At 43.3% G+C, this 25,918-nt stretch overlaps 1 protein-coding gene across 1 annotated transcript in view; it reads right to left on the bottom strand.

Moving 5' to 3' along the window:
* The window catches only part of CLTCL1 (clathrin heavy chain like 1), a 122,671-nt gene that overhangs the window by 58,681 nt on the left and 38,072 nt on the right, over positions 1-25,918 (bottom strand). Inside the window, exons 5-13 of the mRNA XM_049764668.1 lie at positions 24,678-24,791; positions 19,828-20,001; positions 18,927-19,124; positions 15,110-15,310; positions 14,849-15,001; positions 12,559-12,681; positions 10,795-10,932; positions 4,149-4,313; positions 228-408 (exon numbers count right to left, since the gene is read on the bottom strand). Coding sequence (XP_049620625.1) covers positions 228-408; positions 4,149-4,313; positions 10,795-10,932; positions 12,559-12,681; positions 14,849-15,001; positions 15,110-15,310; positions 18,927-19,124; positions 19,828-20,001; positions 24,678-24,791 — 1,447 coding nt within the window. The remainder of the gene's footprint in view (positions 1-227; positions 409-4,148; positions 4,314-10,794; positions 10,933-12,558; positions 12,682-14,848; positions 15,002-15,109; positions 15,311-18,926; positions 19,125-19,827; positions 20,002-24,677; positions 24,792-25,918) is intronic.

Below are 25,918 nucleotides of genomic sequence, written 5' to 3'. Positions count from 1 at the left end.
GATTTTATGTCTCCTCACCTAATGATAACTACTTGAGTTCTTCTTTTGTAAACACCAGAAAACTACCTAAGCTATGTAATACACATGATATAGTAGGAATATTCTGTCAGTGACAAACACCTGAGGATACAAGTATTATATCCTGACCCAACCTTTGTAGAAAGGCCCTTAGGCAGATAATAACACTGAAGACAGAGGTGTTGTTGGTCAGAGGCTGCATGGTTTACCTTCGTAACTCTTGAATGATTCAAAAAGTTCCACCAAGGACTGTGTACCCAGCTGCTCGTGGTACTTGGAAGCAACTTGAACACACAGCTGAAGGTTCTGTCTAATGCTGGCAGACAGGAGAGCACGCAGACATGCCAAAGAATCCTCTACTGATAAAGAACCGAAGAAGCTAACGAGCCACTGGAAAATAAGAAACACACTATCTTAGGTGCTGCCAACATGATATAAATGAATTAGTCTTTTTATTTTGGGTGGCAAAGTACAAAGAACTGACACTTAAAATAAAGAGTATGCTTTCGGGGGCCGGGCGGTGGCACTAGAGGTAAGGTGCCTGCCTTGCCTGCGCTAGCCTAGGACGGACCGTGGTTCGATCCCCCGGTGTCCCATATGGTCCCCCAAGCCAGGAGCGACTTCTGAGCGCATAGCCAGGAGTAACCCCTGAGCGTCACCGGGTGTGGCCCAAAAACCAAAAAAAAAAAAAAAAAAAAAAGAGTATGCTTTCTAGAATATAAACTCACACAAATCAACAACAACAACAAAAAAAGTAAATAGCTACTAAACATGAGCAAAAACCTGAAGACACTTCTCCAAAGTGACTTTGTGTGTGTGTGTGTGTGTGTGTTTGGGTCACACCTGGCAGCGCACAAGGGTTTCTCCTGGCTCTACGCTCAGAAATCGATCCTGGCAGGCTCGGAGGACCATATGGGATGCCGGGATTTGAACCATCATCCTTCTGCATGCAAGGCAGACAACTGTTATCTCTCCGACCCCCAAAGTGACATTCTTTTTCTTTTTTTTTTTGCTTTTTGGGTCACACTTAGCAGCGCTCAGGGGTTACTCCTGAGGAGTACGCTCAGAAATCGCTCCTGGCAAGCTCGGGGGGACCATATGGGATGCTGGGATTTGAACCGCCATCCTTCTGCATGCAAGGCAAACGCTCTACCTTCATGCTATCTCTCCAGCCCCTTTTAATGACATTCTTTTTTTTTTTTTTTTTTTGATTTTTGGGCCACACCCGGTAATGCTCAGGGGTTACTCCTGGCTATGCGCTCAGAAGTCGCTCCTGGCTTGGGGGACCATATGGGACACCGGTGGATCGAACCGCGGTCCATCCAACGCTAGCGCAGGCAAAGCAGGCACCTTACCTTTAGCGCCACCGCCCGGCCCCTTAATGACATTCTTTTTTTTTTTTTTTTTTTTTTTTGTGGTTTTTGGGTCACACCCGGCAGTGCTCAGGGGTTATTCCTGGCTCCAGGCTCAGAAATTGCTCCTGGCAGGCACGGGAGGACCATATATGGGACGCCGGGATTCGAACCGATGACCTCCTGCATGAGAGGCAAACGCCTTACCTCCATGCTATCTCTCCGGCCCCTTAATGACATTCTTAAGGTCCACAGACATAGGGAAAATTCTCAGTATCATTATTAGGCAAATACAAATTAAAATCACACTGACATATCGATTACTCACATTCATTAGACTGGCATGTATGAAATAATACTGGCATGTTGGAGATCTCAATGGGTTGATCAAAATGCTTTGCATGTAGGAGGACAAGTGTGATCCCCTAACACTATACTATTCTTTGAGCACATAGACAGCTGTATCAACTCATGACCACTAGATGTGACTTTAGCCCACTCTCCCTAATGAAATAGAATTGGAAACAAGTGTCAACATAGACATGGAAAAAAACTTGGGCTGTAGCAATATTAGAGTAGGTAGGATGCTTGCCTTGCAATGCAGTTTACTTGGGTTTGATCCCTGGCATCCCATATAGTCCCCTGAGCACTGCTAGGAGTGATTCCTGAAAGAAGAGCAAGCAGTAACACCTGAGCACCACCAGGTATGGCCCCCAAACAACATAAATAAATGTTAAAAAATTAAAAATGAGGGGGCCAGGAGATAGCATGAAGGTAGGGTGTTTGCCTTGCATGCAGAAGGACGATGGTTCAAATCCCAGCATCACTTATGGTCTCCCACGCCTGCCAGGAGCAATTTCTGAGAACCAGGAGTAACCCCTGAGGGCTGCCGGGTATGACCCCAAAACAAAACAAAACAAAAAATTAAAAATGAAGCCTTGCCATTTATAAGAGAATGAAAATGAGTTGATTACTTAACTTTATTATTAAAGTGAAAGAAGTCAGAAAGTAAAAGACAGTTACTGAATGGTTTCAATCATGTGGGAAATAATAAAAATAGCAAATGAACTGGAAAAACAAAAACTCTGAAACTATAAAAACTACATTGGTTATACCTAAGGGAGAATGGAGGTGAGAGAAATAGGTAGTAGAGGGTGATTCTGATAGCAGGATGATACTAAAACTTGGGTGGTGGGTGTGGTGAGGTTTAAATTAAGATCACTTTTGAAGGGTCTGAAAAGATAGCACAGTGGTAGGGCATTTGCCTTGTATTCGGCTAATATAGGACAGACCCCAGTTTTATTCCTGGTATCCTATATGATTCCCCGAGCCTGCCAGGAGCGATTTCTGAGTGCAGAGCCAGGAGGAACTCCTGAGCACTGCCGGTGTGATCCAAAAACCAAAAACCAAAAAAAAAAAAGATTACTCTTGAAATTTTATACTACTGTAAACCAACAGCATGTAGGGCATTTGACTTGCACATAAACGACCTGGATTTGATCCCCAGCATTCCATATGGCTTCTAGAGCTGGACAGAAGTGATTTCTGAGCACAGAACCAGAAGTAATGCCTGAGCTGTGTGTGGCCCCAAAACAAAACAAAACAAAATCGCACACGTTGCCCACATCTCCCCTCTTGAGATGTATACTTTCCTATTTTCATGCTGGGTATACCAGGGCTCTCTCTGCATTTGGAGAAGCCTGCACTCTCTCTTGAGTGCATCACTCCTTACTCTTTATTTTTCTTTCCTTTTTTTGGGTGGGGTTTTTTTGGGTTACGCCAGGTGGTGCTCAGGGCTCTGACTCAGCGCTCAGAATTCGTTCCTGGCAGGGGCCGGAGAGATAGCATGGAGGTAGGGCGTTTGCCTTGCATGCAGAAGGATGGTGGTTCGGATCCTGACATCCCATATGGTCTCCTGAGCCTGCCAGAAGCGATTTCTGAGTGAAGAGCCAGAAGTAAACCCTGAGTGCTGCAGGGTGTGACCCAAAAAGAAAAAAAAAATTGTTCCTGGCAGGTTCAGGGGGACCATATGGGATGCTGGGATTCAAACCACCCTCCATCCTGGGTTAGCTATCTCTCCAGCCCCTCCTAACTCTTTTTTTTTTTTTTTTTGGATTTTGGGCCACACCCGGTGGTGCTCAGGGGTTACTCCTGGCTGTCTGCTCAGAAATAGCTCCTGGCAGGCACAGGGGACCATATGGGACACCGGGGTTTGAACCAACCACCTTTGGTCCTGGATCGGCTGCTTGCAAGGCAAATGCCGCTGTGCTATTTCTCCGGGCCCTCCTAACTCTTTCTTATTCTCTCCCTCCTCTTCTTCAGTACCTACAAATACAGCTGCATTTTACTTAAAACAAACAAACAAACAAAACCTGGAAACTACACCTTGTGGTAAAAAGTGGGAGCCAGGTATTATCTTGGGATAAGATACTGACCTCATGGGTATTATAGATCCTACAATATTCCATAATTGATATTAAAACCTATTCTGTAACCCAGATTACAGCAATTAAGCTTTTATAAATTTACAACATCTTTGTGAAAACTGTCAATGTTAACGGTCCTTTCCATTAAACTAAATCAATTATGGACAAAGGAAAAAAAAAAAAGAGATACACAGCTAAAAAGTGAGGGCTGTTTGAGGGCTGAATGTGAACTGCTCATGGCAGCAAAAATAGAGTACATATAGAGAAGATACAACCACCAACAATAAATTTAGGATCATGTGATAACCAGATGAACACTACCCACAACAGAATGCACCAGTGTGCAGCATACCTCGGGACTGAGAAGGTGCGTGTGAACTATAGCTCTCTTGATGTCATAAAGGTCAGTGTAATGCTCCAGTGCTCGCTGCAGGAGGCCTGCCTTTTCGCACAGCTGGGCGATATGGGCCCGATCATAATGCGTAAACATCTGATTTCCAAGGATAGCATCTGCAACCTGTGAAATAATGAGTTCAGTAAGAAAGCCAAGAGATGGGCTTGGAGAGATAGCACAGCGGTGTTTGCCTTGCAAGCAGCCGATCCAGAACCAAAGGTGGTTGGTTCGAATCCCGGTGTCCCATATGGTCCCCCGTGCCTGCCAGGAGCTATTTCTGAGCAGACAGCCAGGAGCAACCTCTGAGCACCGCCGGGTGTGGCCCAAAAACCAAAAAAAAAAAAAAGAAAGGCCAAGAGAGGGGGCCAAAGCAATAGCAGAGTGGGTAAGGCATTTGCCTTGCACATGGCTGATCCAGGTTCGATCCCCAGCATCCCATGTGGTCCCCCATGCCTGCCAAGAGTGATTTTTTTAAGTGCAGTGTCAGGAGTAACCCCTGAGTGCTCCCAGGTGTGACCCCAAAACAAAAACAACAAAAAAAGAAAGCCCAAATATGATTTGGGGGAGAAGGGTAAAGTGTTAGGCTATGCCCAATTGGTGTTCAGGGCCTGTTTTTTTTGTTGTTGTTTGTTTGTTTGTTTGTCTTGGGGGGAAATTCTCATACCAGGTTTATTCCTGGTTCTGCACACAGGGTCACTCCTGACCAGGAGTCAGGTCTCAGAGGACATATATGATGCTCAAACCCCAATCAGCCATGTGTAAGACAAATGCCCTCCCAGGTGTACTATCTCTCCAGCCCTAGTTCTGTGTTCAAGGCAAGCTTCCTAAACCCTATACTATCTCTTTTTTTTTTTTTTTGGTTTTTGGGCCACACCCGGTACCGCTCAGGGGTTACTCCTGGCTATGCACTCAGGAGTCGCTCCTGGCTTGGGGGACCATGTGGGACACCGGGGGATCGAACCGCGGTCCATCCAAGGCTAGCGCAGGCAAGGCAGGCACCTTACCTCTAGCGCCACCGCCCGGCCCCCTATATTATCTCTTAAGTCCTATTAGCAACTGCTCAATCCTGCCCATGAGGACACATTATACTGTTTATGAGATAGGAAGTTACTGTTTATGAGACAGCCAAGTTTGGACCCTAGCCCATATCCAACCTTTCATAGTTAACAACAGCTGCTTAAAGGTCCCAAGTAGTGCTCCTTTATTTTTTTTAAGAAATATTTATTTATTTGTTTGTTTATTTATTTATTTATTTATTTTGGTTTTTGGGCCACACCCAGTGGTGCTCAGGGGTTACTCCTGGCTGTCTGCTCAGAAATAGCTCCTGGCAGGCAAGGGGGACCATATGGGACACCGGGATTCGAACCAACCACCTTTGGTCCTGGATCGGCTGCTTGCAAGGCAAACGCCGCTGTGCTATCTCTCCAGGCCCAAGAAATATTTATTTTATCCTAACTTTTATAATAACACTGCAATTTTTTGTTGTTTTTTGGGCTCCATCTGGCGGCACTGAAGAGAATTACTCCTGGCAGGCTCGGAGGACAATATGGAGTGCCGGGGATCAAACCTGGGACCATCCCAGGTAGACCATGTGCAAGGCAAACATCCTACCACTGTGCTCTCACTCCGGCCCCTATAACACTGCACTTTCCCAAGCTGTTCATAATATAGATTTTGAAACATCTGAAGGCATTAAATGTTAAAATACCAATCCAACCACCTTTCCTTCACCAGTGTCCCCAATTTCCCACCCACCACCACAACATGCCTTCATGCAGCATAAATTTACTTCATATTGTTTGTTGCAATACAAAGGAAATTGGAATTATAAAAACTCAGATCAGCAAGGATAAATTTTAAATGATTGCTATGTAGTGTTACTAAAGTTAGTGTCTAAAGATTTACTGGGTTTTTTTGGTGCTAGTTGAGGCTTCTGGGTTACTGTTTAGGCTCACTGAGCTTGGTAGACGTCTATGTAACTTTCCCCTCAGATTTCTTGTTACTATTAGGCTGACACCACTATAAAATATAAAATACTGACCACATGCAGCTGTGTGGTTCAGGGTTTATAAATCTAAAACAAATTTGGTAATTTGGAAGTTTAATGATAAGTACTGGAGCTGATCCATTTTGTTGGAGTGTGGAGGATGTGACTGCAGGTGGTGCTCTAAGTCAGCTGAGAGCAAATGTACAAGCTGCACTGTGATCCTAGCCCACATGGTCATTGAACCAGATATATGTGGAAGGCGGAGGCCTTGCCTTTAAGCACTGATACTGGTTAAGCTAAAGATGGTACTCTGGTTTTCACCACATAATTATACAGAATTTTCTACTGTAAGGTCATTTTGAGGACTTAAGTCAAACAGTACTTTCTTTACTCACCTCAAATCATTAATAGTCAGAACGAGACTTGAAAAACAAGTCCTATTCATATTTACTAGAGTTCGAGAGTTGGCTAAATACAAATTTTATGAGTGGGAAAGTTTCATTTTAAAAAATTGGGCTGGAAGACATAGCACAGAACATAGAACATTTCCTGGCACACAGCTAACCCAAGTTCAATTCCCACTATCCCAGTCCTCTGAGCACTCCTAGAAGAAATTCCTGAGTGCAGGGCCAGGAGTAAACCATGAAGATTGCTAGATATGACCCAATAAAAGACCCAAAAAATTAGAAACTTCAACAAAATAATGAACTCGTAAAAAAAAATTTGATGAGGTTAAAAGTATCTTTAAGTAAGTAATCTCTAGGCTAAGGAGTAGGAGGAGCAACACAGCAGCCTTGCTAAATGATATTTCCCTAATTTAATTTAACAATAGCTAGTTATAAGATGTACATGTGGGTACTTTCACTGGCCACTCAGCACATTTCTTTACAATCCTTCTGGGACACTGAACACCAAAGAACATACATATATATTAACCACAGTCTATCCCAAAATCACACTGTTTCAATATCTGAGATTACACTTCAGATTTCTAACAGAGAAAACAGCCCAATCCGTGTTTAGAATAGTTTTAGAACATATGATATTCATCTATCTTTTTTTTGGGGGGGGGTCACACCTATGGGCACTCATATGGGGTTACTTCTGGCTCTGTTCTCAGAAGTCGATCCTTGCAGGCTCAGGGAACCATATTGGTTGACGGGAACTGGACCAGAGTCCATCTGGGGTTGGACACGTGCAAGGCAAACACCCTCTTCAACCCCTATTCATTTATCTTTACTACACTCCTTTTGAGATGCTTTCTCCTAGTTACATCAACGGCATGATTTAAAGAAGCTAGAAAATACAGGGTTTTATTATTATTATTTTGTTTGTTTTTTGGGTCACACCCAGCAGCACTCAGGGGTTACTCCTAGCTTTATGCTCAGAAATCGCTCCTGGCAGGCTCAGGGGACCATAAGGGATGCTGGGATTTGAACCACCATCCTTCTGCATGAAAGGCAAATGCTCTACCTCCATGCTATCTCTCTGGCCCCGGAACATACAGTTTTTCCAAGAAAGAAAATCATCTGGACATCTGCATTCTACCACAGCGTTCTGGGCGCCATACACCAGTGCATGTCAACTCCAGCTTGCCCCTCTTTGGGATCTGAGGTCTCCTTAGGTCTATATGCTGTATTTCTGCATCTGGCTTTGTTTCTGCTTCAAAGTACATTTATGAAAAACTGTCATATATACCTACTAAATTGTGATAGGCCCAAAAGAATACCAAGTTATCAGTATTTTATTCCAAAAAGGATTTAACTTAGATGACAGCAGAAGTCTATATATTTGAATAACCTGAGATAAAGGAAGAGCATAATTAATATATTTCCAAATCATAATAGGAAATGTAAAAATAATATACCATAAAGAAAAACAAATGAAGAGATATGAACAAACTTCTACAAGCTTATCCATTCAGTCATAATTAACAGCTAGCTTTCACAGTTGCTCCAAGCTTATTTCCTGAATAAGCTTGTGTATCAAATTTAATAAAAACTAGTGTATATATATATATATATATGATTGATTATGCCTCCCCCCACACCTTGAGGTTAATATTTACTCTATATGAGACTGGTGAGATAGTACAAAAGGTAAGGTGCTTGCCTTGCACACAGCTAACCTGGGTTTATATCCTTGGTACTCTCTCTCTGTATGGTCTTCTGAGTCTACCAGGAGAGATCTTGGAAAGCAATGTGCGGCCTCAAGACCAAAAAAAAAAAAAAGAAGAAGAAGAAGAAGAGGAAGAGGAAGAGGAAGAAAAGAAGAAGAAGGAAGAAGAAGAAGAAGAAGAAGAAGAAAGAAGAAGAAGAAAGAAGAAAGAAGAAGAAGAAGAGAAAGAAGAAGGAAGAAGAAGAAGGAAGAAGAAGAAGAGAAGAAGAAGGAGGAGGAGGAGGAGAAGGAGGAGAAGGAGGAGGAGAAGGAGGAGGAGGAGGAGGAGAAGGAGGAGGAGAAGGAGGAGGAGAAGGAGGAGGAGGAGGAGGAGAAGAAGAAGAAGAAGAAAGAAGAAGAAAGAAGAAGAAAGAAGAAGAAAGAAGAAGAAGAAGAAGAAGAAAGAAGAAGAAAGAAGAAGAAGAAGAAGGAAGAAGAAGAAGAAGAGGAAGAAGGAAGAAGAAGAAGAAGAAGAAAGAAGAAGAAAGAAGAAGAAAGAAGAAGAAGAAAGAAGAAAGAAGAAAGAAGAAAGAAGAAGAAGAAGAAGAGGAAGAAGGAAGAAGAGGAAGAGGAAGAAGGAAGAAGGAAGAAGGAAGAAGAAGAAGAAAGAAGAAGAAGAAAGAAGAAGAAAGAAGAAAGAAGAAGGAAGAAGAAAGAAGAAGAAGGAAGAAGAAGGAAGAAGGAGAAGAAGAAGGGAGGAGGGAAGGAGGAGGGGGGGAGGAGGGAGGGAGGAGGGGGGGAGGAGGGGGGGAGGGAGGGGGAGGAGGGGGGAAGGAGGGGGGAAGGAGGGGGGAAGGAGGGGGGAAGGAGGGGGAAGGAGGGGGAAGGAGAAGAAGGAGAAGAAGGAGAAGAAGGAGAAGAAGGAGAAGGAGAAGGAGAAGAAGAAGAAGAAGAAAAGGAGAAAGAAGAAGAAGAAGAAGAAGAAGAAGAAGAAGAAGAAGAAGAAGAAGAAGAAGAAGAAGAAGAAGAAGAAGAAGAAGAAGAAGAAGAAGAAGAAGAAGAAGAAGAAGAAGAAGAAGAAGAAGAAGAAGAAGAAGAAGAAGAAGAAGAAGAAGAAGAAGAAGAAGAAGAAGAAGAAGAAGAAGAAGAAGAAGAAGAAGAAGAAGAAGAAGAAGAAGAAGAAGAAGAAGAAGAAGAAGAAGAAGAAGAAGAAGAAGAAGAAGAAGAAGAAGAAGAAGAAGAAGAAGAAGAAGAAGAAGAAGAAGAAGAAGAAGAAGAAGAAGAAGAAGAAGAAGAAGAAGAAGAAGAAAAGAAGAAATAATGCCCATAAAAGGGGCCAGGTGTTGGTGCTAGAGGTAAGGTGTCTGCCTTGCCAGTGCTAGCCTAGGATGGACCACGGTTCAATCCCAGGTATCCCATATGGTCTCCCAAGCCAGGAGTGACTTCTGAGCACATAGCCAGGAGTAACCCCTGAGCATCACCAGGTGTGGCCCAAAAACCAAAAACCAAACAAACAAACAAACAAAAGAAATGCCCATAAAAATAAGATGTCACTTTGTATTTAATAGGATTGCTATTAAGAAACATATATACATGGGGCCGAGTGATAGCACAGCAGGTAGGGTATTTGCCTTGCACATGGAACAACTTAAGTTCAAGCCCCAGCATCCCATATGGTCCTCTGAGCCTTTCAGGAGAATTTCTGAGTGCAGAGCCAGGAGTAACACCTAAGCACCCAGGTGTGAATCCCAAAGAAAAGAAACACACCAGAGATCAGAGGAGCAATATAAAGCAGATATGGCACTTACTTTGCATGCATGACCCAAAACAAACAAACAAACAAACAAACAAAAAGATAGGTAAATTAATAGAGATAAAAAGTAGATCTGAAGTTACTGGGGGAAGGGGAAAAGAATGAGAGCTATTGATTAATGAGTTTTGGTTTGGTTTGGTTTTTGCCACACTTAGTGGTGTTCAGGGATTACTCCTGGCTCTGTACTCAGGAATCATTCTGGGAGGACTCAGGGAACCACAGTGGGTGTCAGGAATTGAATATAGGTTGCTTATATGCAAGGCAAGTACCCTTCCCATTCCCATCTCAGGATCCTGAAAGTTACTGTTTAATGGGAACAGAATTTCTGTTTAGGGCAATGAAATTTTCTGGAAACATCTAGTGGTGGTGTTATGAAACATTGCATATGTGAATGTCTCTAAAACTACCACACTTAAAAACTATTAAAATTAGGGCCAGAGCTATATATAATATAGAGTTAGACACTCGCCTTGCATGTGACCTACCCAGGTTCGATATCAGGCATTCTATCTGATCCCCAGAACCCACCAATAGTGATTTCTGAACCAGAGATCAGAGAAACCCCTGAGCACCTTTGGTGTAGTCGCTAGCATACCATATGTTCCCTAAGTCCAGGCAGAAGTGATCCTGAACTTAGAACCAGGTATAAGCCCTAAGCACTGCTAGGTATAGCCCCCAAACAAAAACAAAGCAGAAATGTCACTTGCCTGGGGTGCGTGAATTAGGTTCATTTCCAGTAAGCGTGTTTGGAGGTGCCCCTCAGTCGGGTGATTATTCTTCAAGGTATCCAACAAGAAGGAAGTACACTGCTGAATTAAATTGTTTTCCATGAAAACATCTACAATCTGAAACAAATCACAAGCCACATTTTTTTTATTCAAGGAAGCTGGTTGTGTGTGTGTGTGTGTGTGTGTGTGTGTGTGTGTGTGTGGTGTGGTTTTGGGGTCACACCAGGCAGTGCTCAGGGGCTATTCCTGGCTCCAGGCTCAGAAATTGCTCCTGGCAGGCACGGGGGACCATATGGGACGCCGGGATTTGAACTGATGACCTCCTGCATGAAAGGCAAACGCCTTACCTCCATGCTATCTCTCTGGCCCTGGAAGCTTTCTTAGATACCTCTTTCTTTTTTTTTTTTTGGTTTTTGGGCCACACCCGTTTGACGCTCAGGGGTTACTCCTGGCTATGTGCTCAGAAATCGCCCCTGGCTTGGGGGGACCATATGGGACGCCGGGGGATCGAACCTCGGTCCTTCCTTGGCTAGCGCTTGCAAGGCAAACACCTTACCTCCAGCGCCACCTACCCGGCCCCAGATACCTCTTTCTTACTCAGAGCTGCTTATACATAATTTACCAAAGGTGACTTTATTATGTGTTTGTACCTAAATACTAAGATACAGTTTACCTAACTCCAGTTAGTCACTCACAAGATGAAGACTGAATGGCACTCACCATGACCATGTACTCAGGTAGAATTCAGAGCATTCAGAGATAATTCAGTATATAATGAGGTGACAGTAGTAGGTGTGAGCTACCAATCTAAAATGACATATTCAGATCCTCACACCAATTGTTACACAAAGAAACAAAAATCCCACAACTGGACACACAGCTAATCTAAAAACACTTCAGAACAAAGATTAATGTTAAGTATTCAAGTGAAGAGACAATCTAGCTCCCTGGTGTATCACACTATTAAAAAAAAACAATGGGAAAATTATTGGGGCTGGTGCTATAGCACAGCAGTAGGACATTTGTCTTGCACACATTCAATCCCGGACTGACCCGGCTTGATTCCCAGCATCCCATCCCATATGGTCCCCCAGCCTGCCAGGAGCAATTTCTGAGCACAGAGTCAGGAGTAATGAGAGCACCGCTCGGTGTGACCCCAATCATTCCCCCTCCAAAAAAAAACCTTATAAGATTATTAGCAAATTAGGAAAATCAAGACAACTGTAACTGGAAAACAAAAGAAAGGAAATTTTAGTGTATATGTTAGGGATTAAATGGACATGTTTACACATAAGAAGGTACTTTTCCACAGAACTACATCCTAAACAAAAGGAAATTTTTTTTTTTTTTTTGTGGTTTTTGGGTCACACCTGGCAGTGCTCAGGGGTTACTCCTGGCTCCATGCTCAGAAATTGCTCCGGCAGGCACGGGAGACCATATGGGACACTGGGATTCGAACCGATGACCTTCTGCATGAAAGACAAATGCCTTACCTCCATGCTATCTCTCCGCCCCCCCCCCTTTTTTTAATGCATCTGGCAGTGCTCAGTGGTTATTCCTGGCTCTGCACTCAGGAATTACTTCTGGTGGTGGTTGGGATACAGATAAGATTATGGGGATGAAACTGGGTCAGCCATATGCAAGACAAGACCCTACTCATTGTACTATTGCTCTTGCCCACAAAAGGTCATCTTGACAGATACACAAATTCACAAAGAGCTATTCCAAAGTATCCATTTTTACCTGGTCAACGCTAGTTAGTGGTTCCTCATCCTGCACTAGCATCTGAGAAAACTGCAGGCCCTGGTCTGGACTAATCCTCATAACACTCCTCAGCAAAAAGATCCAGTCTGGGGCATATCCAACCTAGAAGCAAGGGAATCCAACAGAAAAATAAATAAAACAAAATAAATATAATTTAAAACTTTTTTGTTTTGGGTACACAGTTGGGGTTAGTTGCTCCTGGAATCACTCCTGGTGGGCTTGAAGGACTATATAGGATGCCAGGGATTGAACCGGGTTCAGCCACGAGCAAAGCAAGTACCTCCCCATCTTACTATGTCTCCAGACCCTTAAATTTTTGTTTTATTTTGTCTTGGGACCACACCCAGCAGCGCTCAGGGGTTACTCCTGGCTCTGTGCTCAGAAATCACTCCCATGGGGTTGGAGAGATAGCATGGAGGTAAGACGTTTGCCTTGCATGCAGAAGGTTGGTGGTTTGTATCCTGGCATCCCATATGGTCCCCCGAGCCTGCCAGGAGCGATTTCTGAGCATAGAGCCAGGAGTAACCCTGAGCGCTGCTGGGTGTGACCCAAAAACCAAAAAAACCAAAAAAAAAAAAAAAGAAAGAAAGAAAAGAAAAAAAGAAATCCCTCCTAGCAGGCTCGGGGAGATCATATGGGGTGCCGGTATATTGAACCAACGTTGGTTCTGGGTCAGCTGCTTGCAAGGCAAATGCCCTACCGCTATGCTATCTCTTAGGCCTCTTAAATGTTATTTTTAGAGGAACTACTTTCTAGATAAAAATATAGGGGTTAAGGTATATGTCTTATGTGCAGCTGACTCCAGTTTGATTCCTGGAACCACATAGCTCTTGAGCATCATTGGGTGGTCCTGGTGGTCCCTGAGTTGCTAAAGTGGTTACAATAATCCCAGACACTGCACAATGTTTGGTTGAGAATTACCAGGAAGGGGCCGGAGAGATAGCATGGAGGTAAGGCGTTTGCCTTTCATGCAGAAGGTCATCGGTTCGAATCCCGGCGTCCCATATGGTCCCCCGTGCCTGCCAGGAGCAATTTCTGAGCACGGAGCCAGGAATAACCCCTGAGCACTGCCGGGTGTGACCCAAAAACCACAAAAAAAAAAAAAAAAAAAAGAGAATTACCAGGAAGGGGGCCTGAGATCTCTTAGCACCACTTGGGAAGTCAAAGAAACTTTAAATTATTAAAATAAAGCAATTCCCATCCTTTATTTAAAACTTGTGCTTATAAAATGAATAATAATATCAACATATGTATATGTAATAGAAATCTGTAAATACATCAACATTCAATGTTTCATGATTGTATAGAGGCACAATTAATCATACAAACACCCAGTGCCACAAAAAATTCACCTCATCTTGTGTGCAAGCACTGATGGACACCTAAGCCTACTGGCCAGAAAGTCATGGAGATAAAGCTTAGTAAGTTTTATCAAAATGTGAAATTAATAGGGTACTAGGGGAAAAGAGAATTGATGAAAAGTAAAAACAAGGCAAAATTAAAGGAAAACTCCAAAACAGAAAAAAGGGGATATAAACAATGCAGCATGGGCTAGAGCAATAATACAGTGGGTAGGACACTTGCCTTGTAATGGCTGACCAAACTCTATTCCTGGTATCTCAAATTGATTTCCCAGGCATTTCCAGGAATAATTCCTGACTGCAGAGCCAGAAGTAATGCCTGAGCATTGCTGGATATGGCACCAAAACCAAAGACAGCAAATTAAAAAGTAGAAGAGAATAAAATATGATAATTGTCCATGAAAGTTGCCAATAGTGACACTGAAATTTCTCATACCAAAAAGGGCTACAGATTGGGGCCGGAGAGATAGCATGGAGATAAGGCATTTGCCTTTCATGCAGAAGGGTGGTGGTTCGAATCCCGGCATCCCATATGGTCCCCTGTGCCTGCCAGGAGCAATTTCTGAGCCTAGAGCCAGGAGTAACCCCTGAGTGCTACCAGGTGTGATCCAAAAACAAAAACAAAAACAAAAAAACAAACAAAAAAAAAGACCACCAAAAAACGGGCTGCAGAGATAGTATAACATTAAGGCAAGTGCCCAGTATGTGATCACAGCGATGACACTGGTTCAAATCCGGAACAACATGTAGCACTCCAAGTACAGATCTAGGTGTGGCTCATGAGTACACTCTTCAAAAAGCCATAAAAAAATACAAAATTCGCCTTCTAAAGTAACATGAGAAAATAGTACTTTATAAGCCTCAGGATGAGCAACCCTATAATCATCTAATAATTGCTAATATGTTACCTTTTTGGCATAGAGCACAATTTTCTGAAATTGGCCTGTTTCCGCAAAACACTGTATAACTTTGCTTGGCACATTTGCTCGAAGGTACACACTCAAAGCCAGTGTAGGATCAGTAGTTTTGACCAAATCTCCAAGTTCTTCTGAACACTCCAGCTGTGGCAAGTCAAAGGTGAAAGGCAAAATCAGAAAGTGAGAAGCAAAACCCCCTAAAAACCAAACTTTCAAATCATGCAAAGGCTGTAATTCCACAACTGTTGGCACCTTGTCTTCTTTCAACCACTTTTCTAAGAGTTGCTTGCGCCCTTGCTGAAGGACTGGACGACAAAGTTCTAAGGATTCAAGTGTGTTGAGCTGCCCCTGGTCAAGCAAGATTCCAAAGTACTGAAGCAAAGGAGAAGCTTGGCCAGGCTGGGCAGGTAGACTCTGAAACTTCTGAACAGTGTCACTAGTACGCAGGATTCCCTAATAATAAATGAAAATACAACTGTTAAAATAGTATCTTTGCCTAACTCTCTTATATTAAAAAAAAATCTGGTGCTAGAGTGACAGTACAGTGGGTAAAGTGTTTGTTTTGCATGTGGCTGACCAGGTTAGGTTCTATCCCCAGAACCCCATATGATCCCCAAATACCACCAAGACTGATCCCTGAGTGCAGAGTCAGGAGCAGAGTCAGAGTCAGAGCACTGCCGAATGTGGCCCCCTTAAAAAAAAAAAAAAAAGATGCTTGGAGGTCTGCACTAAATTTTCAAGGACAAAAACTGTCCTTAGTAAAATCACAAGTTTGGTGGGTCTTGATCCTATGAAGCTGAGAAGCAGAGATCCCATAATCACCTTTTCAAAACATGCAAGGGCTATAATTATTTTGTTTGTTTCTTGTTTTGTTTGGTTTGGTTTTGGTTTTGGTTTTTGGGCCACACCCGGCAGTGCTCAGGGGTTACTCCTGGCTGTCTGCTCAGAAATAGCTCCTGGCAGGCACGGGGCACCATATGGGACACCGGGATTCGAACCAACCACTTTTGGTCCTGGATTGGCTGCTTGCAAGGCACTGTGCTATCTCTCTGGGCCCTGTTTTTTGTTTTTGTTTTTTGGGTCACACCCGGCAGCACTCAGGGGTTACTCCTGGCTCTATGCTCAGAAATCGCTCCTGGCAGGCTAGGGGACCATATGGGATGGCAGGATTCGAACCACTGTCCTTCTGCATGCAAGGCAAATGCCATACCTCCATGCTATCTCTCCAGCCCAGGCAAAGGCTATAATTCTACAACTCTTTGCACCTTGTCTACTTTCTTTTTTTTGGGGGGGGGCACACCCAGCAGCAGTCAGGGATTATTCCTGGCTCTAGGCTCAGAAATCACCCCTGGCAAGCACAGGATGCTGGGATTCGAACCACCGTCCTTCTGCATGAAAGGGAAACACCTTACCTCCATGCTACCTCTCCAGCCCCACCTTGTCTACTTTTAATCACTTGTCTAAGAGTTGCTGGTGCCCTTTCTGAAGGACTGGGTGACAAAGTTCTAAGGATTCAAGTAGGATTACAAAGGACTAGAGCAAAAGTGCTAACTTGTAGTTTAAAATCTTTCTCCTTTCCTCCTATCCTGTTGTAGTGGGAGTGACCTTCTAAATATGTCGAGTAAAATGAGGTTCTAGTTCATAATATTATTCTAGTTCAAAATAGTCAAAGTTATCAGATAAAGAAATCATTTTCTTGGAACTGTAGTGATAGCTCAGTGGGTAGGATGCTTGCCTTGCACAAGGCTAACTCGGTTTTTTTTTTTTTTTGGTTTTTGGGCCACACCCAGTAACGCTCAGGGGTTACTCCTGGCTATGTGCTCAGAAGTTGCTCCTGGCTTGGGGGACCATATGGGACACCGGGGGATCGAACTGCGGTCCGTCCAAGCTAGCGCAGGCAAGGCAGGCACCTTACCTTTAGCGCCACCGCCCGGCCCCCCTAACTCGGTTTAATCCCCAGCATCCCTGGGCACCACCAAGAGTGATTTCTGAGTTTAAAGCTAGAAATAACCCCTGAGTACTGCCAGGCGTGGCCCCCAAACAAGCAAATAAAAAAACCTATTTGTTGCATTACTTGAAAAATTCTTTTCAAGAGGTAATTTGCATCCTGAATCAGTTGCGTGCAAGGCAAATGCCCTACCGCTGCGCTATCTCTCTGGTTCCGCAACTTGCATCTTTATCTACTCAAAAGCAGATGCAGGTCAATAACACTTTATTATATTGAAATAAATATTATAAAATGCTTTATGAGTCATCTGTGTATTTTTCAGAACAAAGATAAATTTTAAGTATTTTTTTTTAATTTTAAGTATTCAAGTGAAGAGATCTAGCTCCCTGGTGTATCAGATTATTTAGAAAAAAAAAACCTGGGCCCGGAGAGATAGCACAGCGGAATTTGCCTTGCAAGCAGCCGATCCAGGACCAAAGGTGGTTGGTTCGAATCCCGGTGTCCCATATGGTCCCCCGTGCCTGCCAGGAGCTATTTCTGAGCAGACAGCCAGGAGTAACCCCTGAGCAACGCCGGGTGTGACCCAAAAAAAAAAAACAAAAAAAAAAAACAAGAAAAAAAAACCTGGGGGCTAGAGAGATAGCATGGAGGTAGGGCATTTGCCTTGCCTGCAAAAGGATGGTGGTTCGAATCCCGGCATCCCAAATTTTCCCCCAAGCGTGCCAGGAGTGACCCCTGAGCGCTGCTGGGTGTGACCCAAAAACAAAACAAAACAAAACTGGAAGATGGGGCCAGAGTGGTGGTGCTAGAGGTAAGGCACCTGCCTTGCAAGCGCTAGCCTCCCTGAGCGTCAACAGGTGTGGCCCAAAAACCAAAACCAAAACCAAACAAAAAAAAACACAACAAAACTGGAAGAGTTTTGGGACCTGAGCAATAGCATAGCGGTAGGGTGTTTGCCTTGCACGCATCCAACCCCGAACAGACCCTGGCTCAATTCCTAGCATTCCATCCCATTAAGTCCCCTGTGACTGCCAGGAGCAATTTCTGAGCGCAAAGTCAGGGCATCACTGGGTATGGCTACAAAACAAACAAACAAAAAAAGTCTTATGTGGTATTGTCATACTCCAGAAAAGTAAAGTATATGGACTGCATATAATAGTTCAGATGAGGTAGTTAAATTATCTGTTAAACTAAGAAATTGGTTAAGAAGCATGGATGCACATGGTAAAGAATGAAAAGGAGTATGTCATTGTAGAAGACTGTACTTTTATTTTTTTTCCTTTCAGAACAAATTATTATCCCACAGGGCCCGGAGAGATAGCACAGCGGTGCTTGCCTTGCAAGCAGCCGATCCAGAACCTAAGGTGGTTGGTTCGAATCCCGGTGTCCCATATGGTCCCCTGTGCCTACCAGGAGCTATTTCTGAGCAGACAGCCAGGAGTAACCCCTGAGCACCGCCGAGTGTGACCCAAAAACCAAAAAAAAAAAAAAATTATTATCCCACCAATACGTGTTTATGGAGCCTAACACTGTACTAAATACACCATATAGATAAAAAAGACATTTATAATATGTAATGTTATTAGCAGAAACAAATCCCTGCTAATTTGTAGCTAAGATTATGTGTTGTCACTGGTAGAAATTTTTTTCTCTTTTGCCACATCTGATGATACTCAGGGATTACTCCTACTTCTGTGCTCAAAAATCACTTCTGATGGGCTTAGGGGAGCATATGGGATGCTAAGAATAGAACCTGGTTAGCTGTGTGCATGGCAAGTGCCTTACTGTACTATTGCTCCAGCCCCTGGTATAAAATTTTATAGTTAAAACTATATAAGATTAAGATACATCAACATTAGTAATGAAATGCTTTTTAAGATGTAAGACTTTTTTTGTTATTTTTGGGCCACATCCAGTGATGCTCAGGGGTTACTCCTGTTAAGCGCTCAGAAATCACTCCTGGCTTGGGGTACCATATGGGACACTGGGGGATTGAACCTAAGTTCGTCCTAGGTTAGCACTTGCAAGGCAAAACTTGTGCCACTGCTCCGGCCCAGATTTAAGATTTCTTAAGATTTAAGATTTCACTGAGAATAGTATACAATATTTAAATGTCATTACCTTTGGTGCAGATGCTGCTATTTTGGCTGCTTCAGCATAGCTCCCCTGTGTAAACAAGTTATTGAATTTTCTCAAAAATAACTCCTCTGCTCCAGTTAGATTACTACGAATGGCCAAACGCAAACCAAGGTCTGGATTCTGAAGCACAGTGGTTGCATAATTCACAATATTGTCTTCCTCAACACAAACTGAAAGCACCTATAAGAATAGCAAGTCAGATTGATTAAATCTAGGAAATACTTCCTACATGCCACTGCCACATTCTGCTTACAGAAACTAGAATATTAGCAACATTTTAAGGTTCATACTGAGACCCTAACAGTGATAGGTACAAGGGAACTAAATGTTTAAAAGTTATACAGTGGGGGCTGGAGAGATAGCACAGAGGTAAGGCTTTTGCCTTGATATAGAAGGATGATAGTTCAAATCCCGGCACCCCATATGGTCCTCTGAGCTTGCCGGGGGCGATTTCTGAGCATAGAGCCAGGAGTAGCCCCTGAGCACTGCTGGGTGTGACCCAAAAACTAAAAAAAAAAAAAAAAAAGTTACACAGTGGAAAACTATAGCAGATAATTCTATAAAAACATGTATCAAAACATGTATGAAGGGGCTGGAGAGATAGCACAGCGGTAGGGCATTTGCCTTGCAAATGGCCAACCCAGGACCAATGGTGGTTCGAATCCTGGCATCCCATATGGTCCCCTGTGCCCGCCAGGAGCTATTTCTGAGCTCATAGCCTGAGCACTGTCGGGTGTGGCCCCCCCTCCAAATAAGTATCAAATGATAAAACATGAAATTCACAGATGCATAAATTCAGGATAACAACTATGTCAAACTATGATTGGGGCCAGAGTTTCTAGTTTCCAGTGATCAGAACAAGTGAGATATTTAAAGTACATACTTGTCCCTTTTTGTTGATACCAATAATTCCAGAAGTGAGTTCATATGGAGCAGTTACAAAGATTGTTTCAGCACTAATACGGTTCATGTAAATGCACACACCAGACTCCAGGTCATACATATGAAGATAGCCATACTTCGTAATCAAGTAAATGACACCATGTTTTGCTCCAATCTATAACAAGAGAAGAATAGTTTTTTATTTTTTTTCTTTCTTCTGTTAAGAATAGGTGGGAAAAAAAAGAATAGGCAGAAAAGTGAGGAAGCAGTAAGGTAAAAAATAACTTTACAATGATGAAAGAGGATTCCTACATTCTTTTTTTGTGGGGGAGGTCACACCCAGCAGTGCTCAGGGGTTCCTCCTGACTCTGCACTCAGAAATTGCCTCTGGCAGGTATGGGGGATCATATGGGATGCCAGAATTCAAATCACTGTCTTTCTGCATGCAAGGCTATCTCTCTGGCCCCAGAATCCTACATTCTTAGTTACCACTTAGTCTTAATGGAAGCAGTGACTACCTGAGTCATGGATATCATGTTGACTAATCTTGACACAACAAAAACTAGTTTTAGGGGGTGAAGCAGTGGTGCGGAGCAGTAAGGCATCTGCCTTGCTGGTGGTAGCTTAGTACGGACCAAGGTTCGATCCCCCGGCGTCCCATGTGGTCCCCAAAGCCAGGAGTGAATTCTGAACACAGAGCCAGGAGTAACTCCTGAGCATCACTGGTGTGGTCTAAAAACAAACAAACAAACAAACAAAAAATCTAACTAGTTTTAAAGCCAATAGTTTGCCCTACTATTCTGAATAAAAGACTAAGAAAACAGGATTGCTCCAAAAATATTTTATTTTATTTTTTATTATTTTTTATTTTTTTGGTGGTTTTTGGGTCATACCTGGCAGTGCTCAGGGGTTATTCCTGGCTCCAGGCTCAGAAATTGCTCCTGGCGGGCATGGGGGACCATATGGGACGCCGGGATTCGAACCGATGATCTCCTGCATGAAAGGCAAACGCCTTACCTCCATGCTATCTCTCCGGCCCCTCCCAAAATATTTTAGGTATGACCATTCTTTCTATAGCTTAAAAAATCTTTAAAAGCAACTTCAGGGCCCAGAGAGATAGCACAGTGGCGTTTGCCTTGCAAGCAGCCGATCCAGAACCAAAGGTGGTTGGTTCGAATTCCGGTGTCCCATATGGTCCCCCATGCCTGCCAGGAGCTATTTCTGAGCAGACAGCCAGGAGTAACCCCTGAGCACCACCGGGTGTGCCCCCCCACCAAAAAAAAAAAAAAAGAACAGGATGTCCAGCTTCCTGTGGGTCATGGTCATGAGAGTATGCTGTCCAAGGCCCAGATGTGACACCAGGGATTGTAGAATGTGTCTGAGATGGCCAAACACAGCATGTTGTTCAAATTCATCCTTGGCAACATATACTTTTAACTTGGGGTCAGAGAGATAGCATGGAGGTAAGGCGTTTGCCTTGCGTACAGAAGGATGGTGGTTCGAGTCTTGGCATCCCATATGGTCCCCTGAGCCTGCCAGGAGCGATTTCTGAACATAGAGCCAGGAGTAACCCCTGAGCGCTGCCAGGTGTGACCCAAAAATCAAAAAAAAAAAAAGGAGGCCGGGAAGGTGGCGTTAGAGGTAAGGTGTCTGCCTTGCCAGCGCTAGCCTTGGACGAACCACGGTTCGATCCCCCGGTATCCCATATGGTCTCCCCAAGCCAGGAGCGATTTCTGAGCACGTAGCCAGGAGTAACCCCTGAGCGTCAAATGGATGTGGTCCAAAAAACAAAAAAAACAAAAATTTAACTTTGGAGTAAAAATTATATTCTTTGGGTCTGGAGCAGTTGCTCAGAGCAATAAGGCGTCTGCCTTGCCAGAGCTAGCCTAGGATAAACCGCGGTTCGATCCCCCAGCATCCCATATGGTCCCCCAAGTCAGGAGTGATTTCTGAGCACATAGCCAGGAGTAACCCCTGAGCATCACCGGGTGTGGCCGAAAAAAACCAAACCAACAAACAAAAAATTATATTATTTGACTGTATACCTATCTTTAGAAATCTAGCTTAAGAAATTATAAATATAGATAGAGATAAAGAAAATAGTAAAGTCATACAACTGTACTTTTATTTATTTGTTTGTTTGTTTGTTTGTTTGGTCACACCTGGCAGCACTCAGGGGTTACTCCTGTCTCTACACTCAGAAATCGTTCCTAGCAGGCTCGGGGGACCAAATGAGATGCTGGGATTCGAACCACTGTCCTTCTGCATGCAAGGCAAAAACCCTACCTCCATGCTATCTCTCCAGCCCCAATTGTGGTACATTTTAAAACAATTGTTTAGGAGCTAGAGAGATTATATAGAAAGTAAAATACTTGTCTTGCATACAAGCAACTCAGGTTTGAACCCTAAGCACCAACCACTAGGAATGATCCCTGAGTTTAGAGTTAAGAGTAAGTCCTGCTGAAGGGAATCCTCTCCCCTTACCTGGACTATTGCAATGAGACTGTAGAGGCCAAAGAAGTTGCATGGGGAAATAATCCCAAATGGAATTTAATGGGACATGGCCTTGTGTCTATCAAGGAACCGAGCCCCTGTATTTTTGCCACTGTTTTTGCAAACCCAGATTAGATTAGTTTTGCATCACAGACATTCATCCACCCCAGGTGTCATACCTGGTGGGAGAGAACTAGTTGAAGTCACCCATCAAGTGGATGCTGATCGGGATGTTAGCTGAAGCTGCTCTCCAGAACAGGTAGGGACTAGACGTAGGCTCTAGGGGAACAATGTTTCTATGCTAACAAGCCAGGAGTCACCCTTGAGACACTGCAGCAAGTGAAGGCTAATTTTTAGTAGCAGAAAAGGGGACAGAAAGACTGCGACCTGGTATGAACTTTGGTTCAATCACCTGGGAAAACTTCCCTAATTTAGATGCTTGTACTAAAGTCCCAGTATGTGCCCACAAGTAGGAACAAGGATGAGGAACCTCAAGGAGAGTTGAAGATTTGACTCAAGTCCATAAGAAGAGGAGGGAATGTTGGGACCTGAGTTCTGAACAAGGAGGAATGCCAGTTCTGAGCAGAGAGAGATATGCCATTTTGTGAGAGCCACATGGTATGAACCACATGCTAATTCTTCCAAGCCTATTTCCATAGGCACTGCCCCAAGCTTCCTGGCCATACCAGGTAACCTATCAGAGAAGGACAAAGGAGTAGTCAGAAGGTACTCCTAGACAATAGCCAATCATTTTAAAGATCATCAGAAAGCTGGAACCTCCCTATATCCTTTCCCTATAAAATCTTCCTCATGACCTTGAGCGGGGCTCATCTCCTCGGGGGGATGGCCCTGGCTGGTCAGTGTGGGGGTCTTGTTGGCTGACAGATTAAAGTATTAAACTTTAAAAAAGAGTAAGTCCTGAACCCAATTGGTTATGACCTCAAATTTTTAAAAATGATCTCAAATTTTAAAAATAAAGGAAGCTGGTTAGATAGTACAGTGTATAAGACACTTGCTTTTCACCCAGCTGTCCTGGGTTCAATTCCCTGTATCCCATAGTGTCCCCCAAACACTACTAGGAGTAATTCCTGAGTGCAGAACCAGTGGTAACCCCTGAACATCACCAGATATGACTTAAAACAAAAACAAAAGTGTGTTTCATATAATATTAAAAAAGACTATAGACTTATAGACATACCTATAAAGTGCTAAGAAAAAAAGTGAAAAGAGGGCCAGAGAGATAGCACAGCAACAGATTCAGGACCTATGGTGGTTTGAATCCCGGCACCCTTATGATCTCCCTGAGTCTGCCAGGAGCGATTTCTGAGCACAGAACCAGGAGTAATCCCTGAGCGCCACCAGGTGTGACCCAAAAACAAAAACAAAAAAACAAACAAAAAAAATAAAGAGTGAAAAGCAGAGTAGGGACCTAAAAGAGAGCTCAAGTGCTGGAGCGATAGTATAATGGGTAGAGTGTTTTCCTTGCACGTGGCCAAGTCGGGTTCAACCCCAGGTATCCAGTATGATCTCCCAAGCACCACCAGGAGTAATTCTTTAGCACAGAGCCAGGAGTAACACTTGAGCACTGCCAAGTGTGGCCCACAAATCAAAGGGAAAAAAAGGAGCTTTTATTGTTAAAAGGGAAACAGTCTTAGAAAGTCTAAGTTGGAAACCTTTCTTTCTTTTTTTTGTTTTTTGGGTCACACCAGGCAGTGCTCAGGGGTTACTCCTGACTCTATGCTCAGAAATTGCTCCTGGCAGGCTCAGGGGACCATACGGGATGCCGGGATTCGAACCAATGATCTTCTGCATGAAAGCAAATATTCCTATTCATAGAAAAGAGAAATTCCGAGACCAATGAGATAGCATGGAGGTAAGGCATTTGCCTTCCATGCAGAAGGATGGTGGTTCGAATCCCGGCATCCCATATGGTCCCCCGTGCCTGCCAGGGGCGATTTCTGAGTGTAGAGCCAGGAGTAACCCCTGAGCATTGCTGGGTGTGACCCAAAAACCAAAAGAAAAAAAAAAAAGAAAAGAGAAATTCCCTATCACATGTTAAGATGGTATGACCTGGAACTAGAGCAATAGCACAGCGAGTAGGGCATTTGCTTTACATGAAACTGACCAGGGTTTGATCCCCTACACCTGCCAGAAGTGATTTCTGACTGCATAGCCAAGAATAACCCCGGATGCTGCCACCAGGTGTGGCCCCCAAACAAACAAACAAAAAAAACCTCTACATTAATTTCTTTGTGTTCTAATATATCTGCTCTGACAACATTTGAAGCACAGCACTCTTCTTCTCCACCTGAAATTCTTGAGCCATTCAAACCCACTCAGAGAGCTGCACATTCATACCTGCATAGCTACTGGAAAATCTGTCTGAGCCTCTGGAGGAAAAAACACATCCACAGCTTTCTTTACAAAAGGCTGGTTTCCTGCTGCAGGTTGTCCAACTTCAATTATGTGTAACTAGAAAAGAAAATTTAGGTCAATCCAAGTAAATATATTTCATGAAAGTCTAATGCTTATCAATGCACAATGATGAACAGTCTTAAATCCATGGTTTTAGAAGGGTAGTAGTAAAACTTGGATTCAAAACAAACCAAACAGTATTGTTTATTATATTATTTTGTTTGTTGTGAGAGGTAGCTTTCTTCACAGGGCTTCAGTGTCAATGTCCATGAAACAAGGAAACAAGAGTTTTCTAACTAGGATACACTATCCAGCTCTACTTTTTTATCTCCTAGATAAAATTCAGGCTAACACTAGTCAGACAATCAGAGCCAAATAAACAATGACTACATATGATAATTAACATCAAGCCTACAAGAGAAATAAGAATGAAAAGAAAGCTAAATGTTCCCATTCATGCAAGAATATTTTTGGTTTTTTTTTTTGTTTTTGTTTTTGTGCCACATCCAGTGACGCTCAGGGGTTACTCCTGGCTCTGTGCTCAGAAATCACTCCTGGCAGGTTTGGGGGTTTATATGGGATGCCAGGAACCAGGTTCCGTCCAGGTTTGGCCGAATGCAAGGCAAACATCCTACTGCTGTGCTTTCGCTCTGGCCCCTATGCAAGAATTTTTTTCGGGGTCCATACCTATCAGTGTTCAGGAGCAACTACCAGCTTAGTGCCTGAAGGGCCATGCAATGCTAGGGATAGTACCTGGGTCTTCTGCATGTAAAACATATGCTATAGTTCATTGCTTTATTGGGGGAAAAGGGTATGTGGAAAATATGCAAGAATCTCTGGAGAACTGGGAGGAATTGTGTATGGACAAGGGGACCCATTCCTACCCTTATCAGAAAAATTTCAAGTTCTGCTTAATTACTGAAAAGTACCATAACTTAAATAGGTAGAAAAAAATCATGAGAAGTGGAGCAGAAATATGGAACAGTTAGAGGGATAACAGTACAGGAGATGGATGAGTGTACACTTAGAGGTCACTCTTCATTTGGCGTGGCAATGAGAAAGGTGAAGCAAACAGAGGACAAACACTGAAAGATGATCTAGGAGAAGATAAAATTGATGCAGCTAGAGATAATGGGTTGTATTATAGGCTAATTAGGTAGGTGTGAAGTCCTATAATATGGGTA

This window comes from Suncus etruscus, chromosome 17, assembly GCF_024139225.1.
Source record: "Suncus etruscus isolate mSunEtr1 chromosome 17, mSunEtr1.pri.cur, whole genome shotgun sequence".
NCBI lineage: Eukaryota > Metazoa > Chordata > Mammalia > Eulipotyphla > Soricidae > Suncus > Suncus etruscus.
Note: the sequence above shows the minus strand (reverse complement) of the source record. Positions and strands in the feature narration are given on the sequence as shown.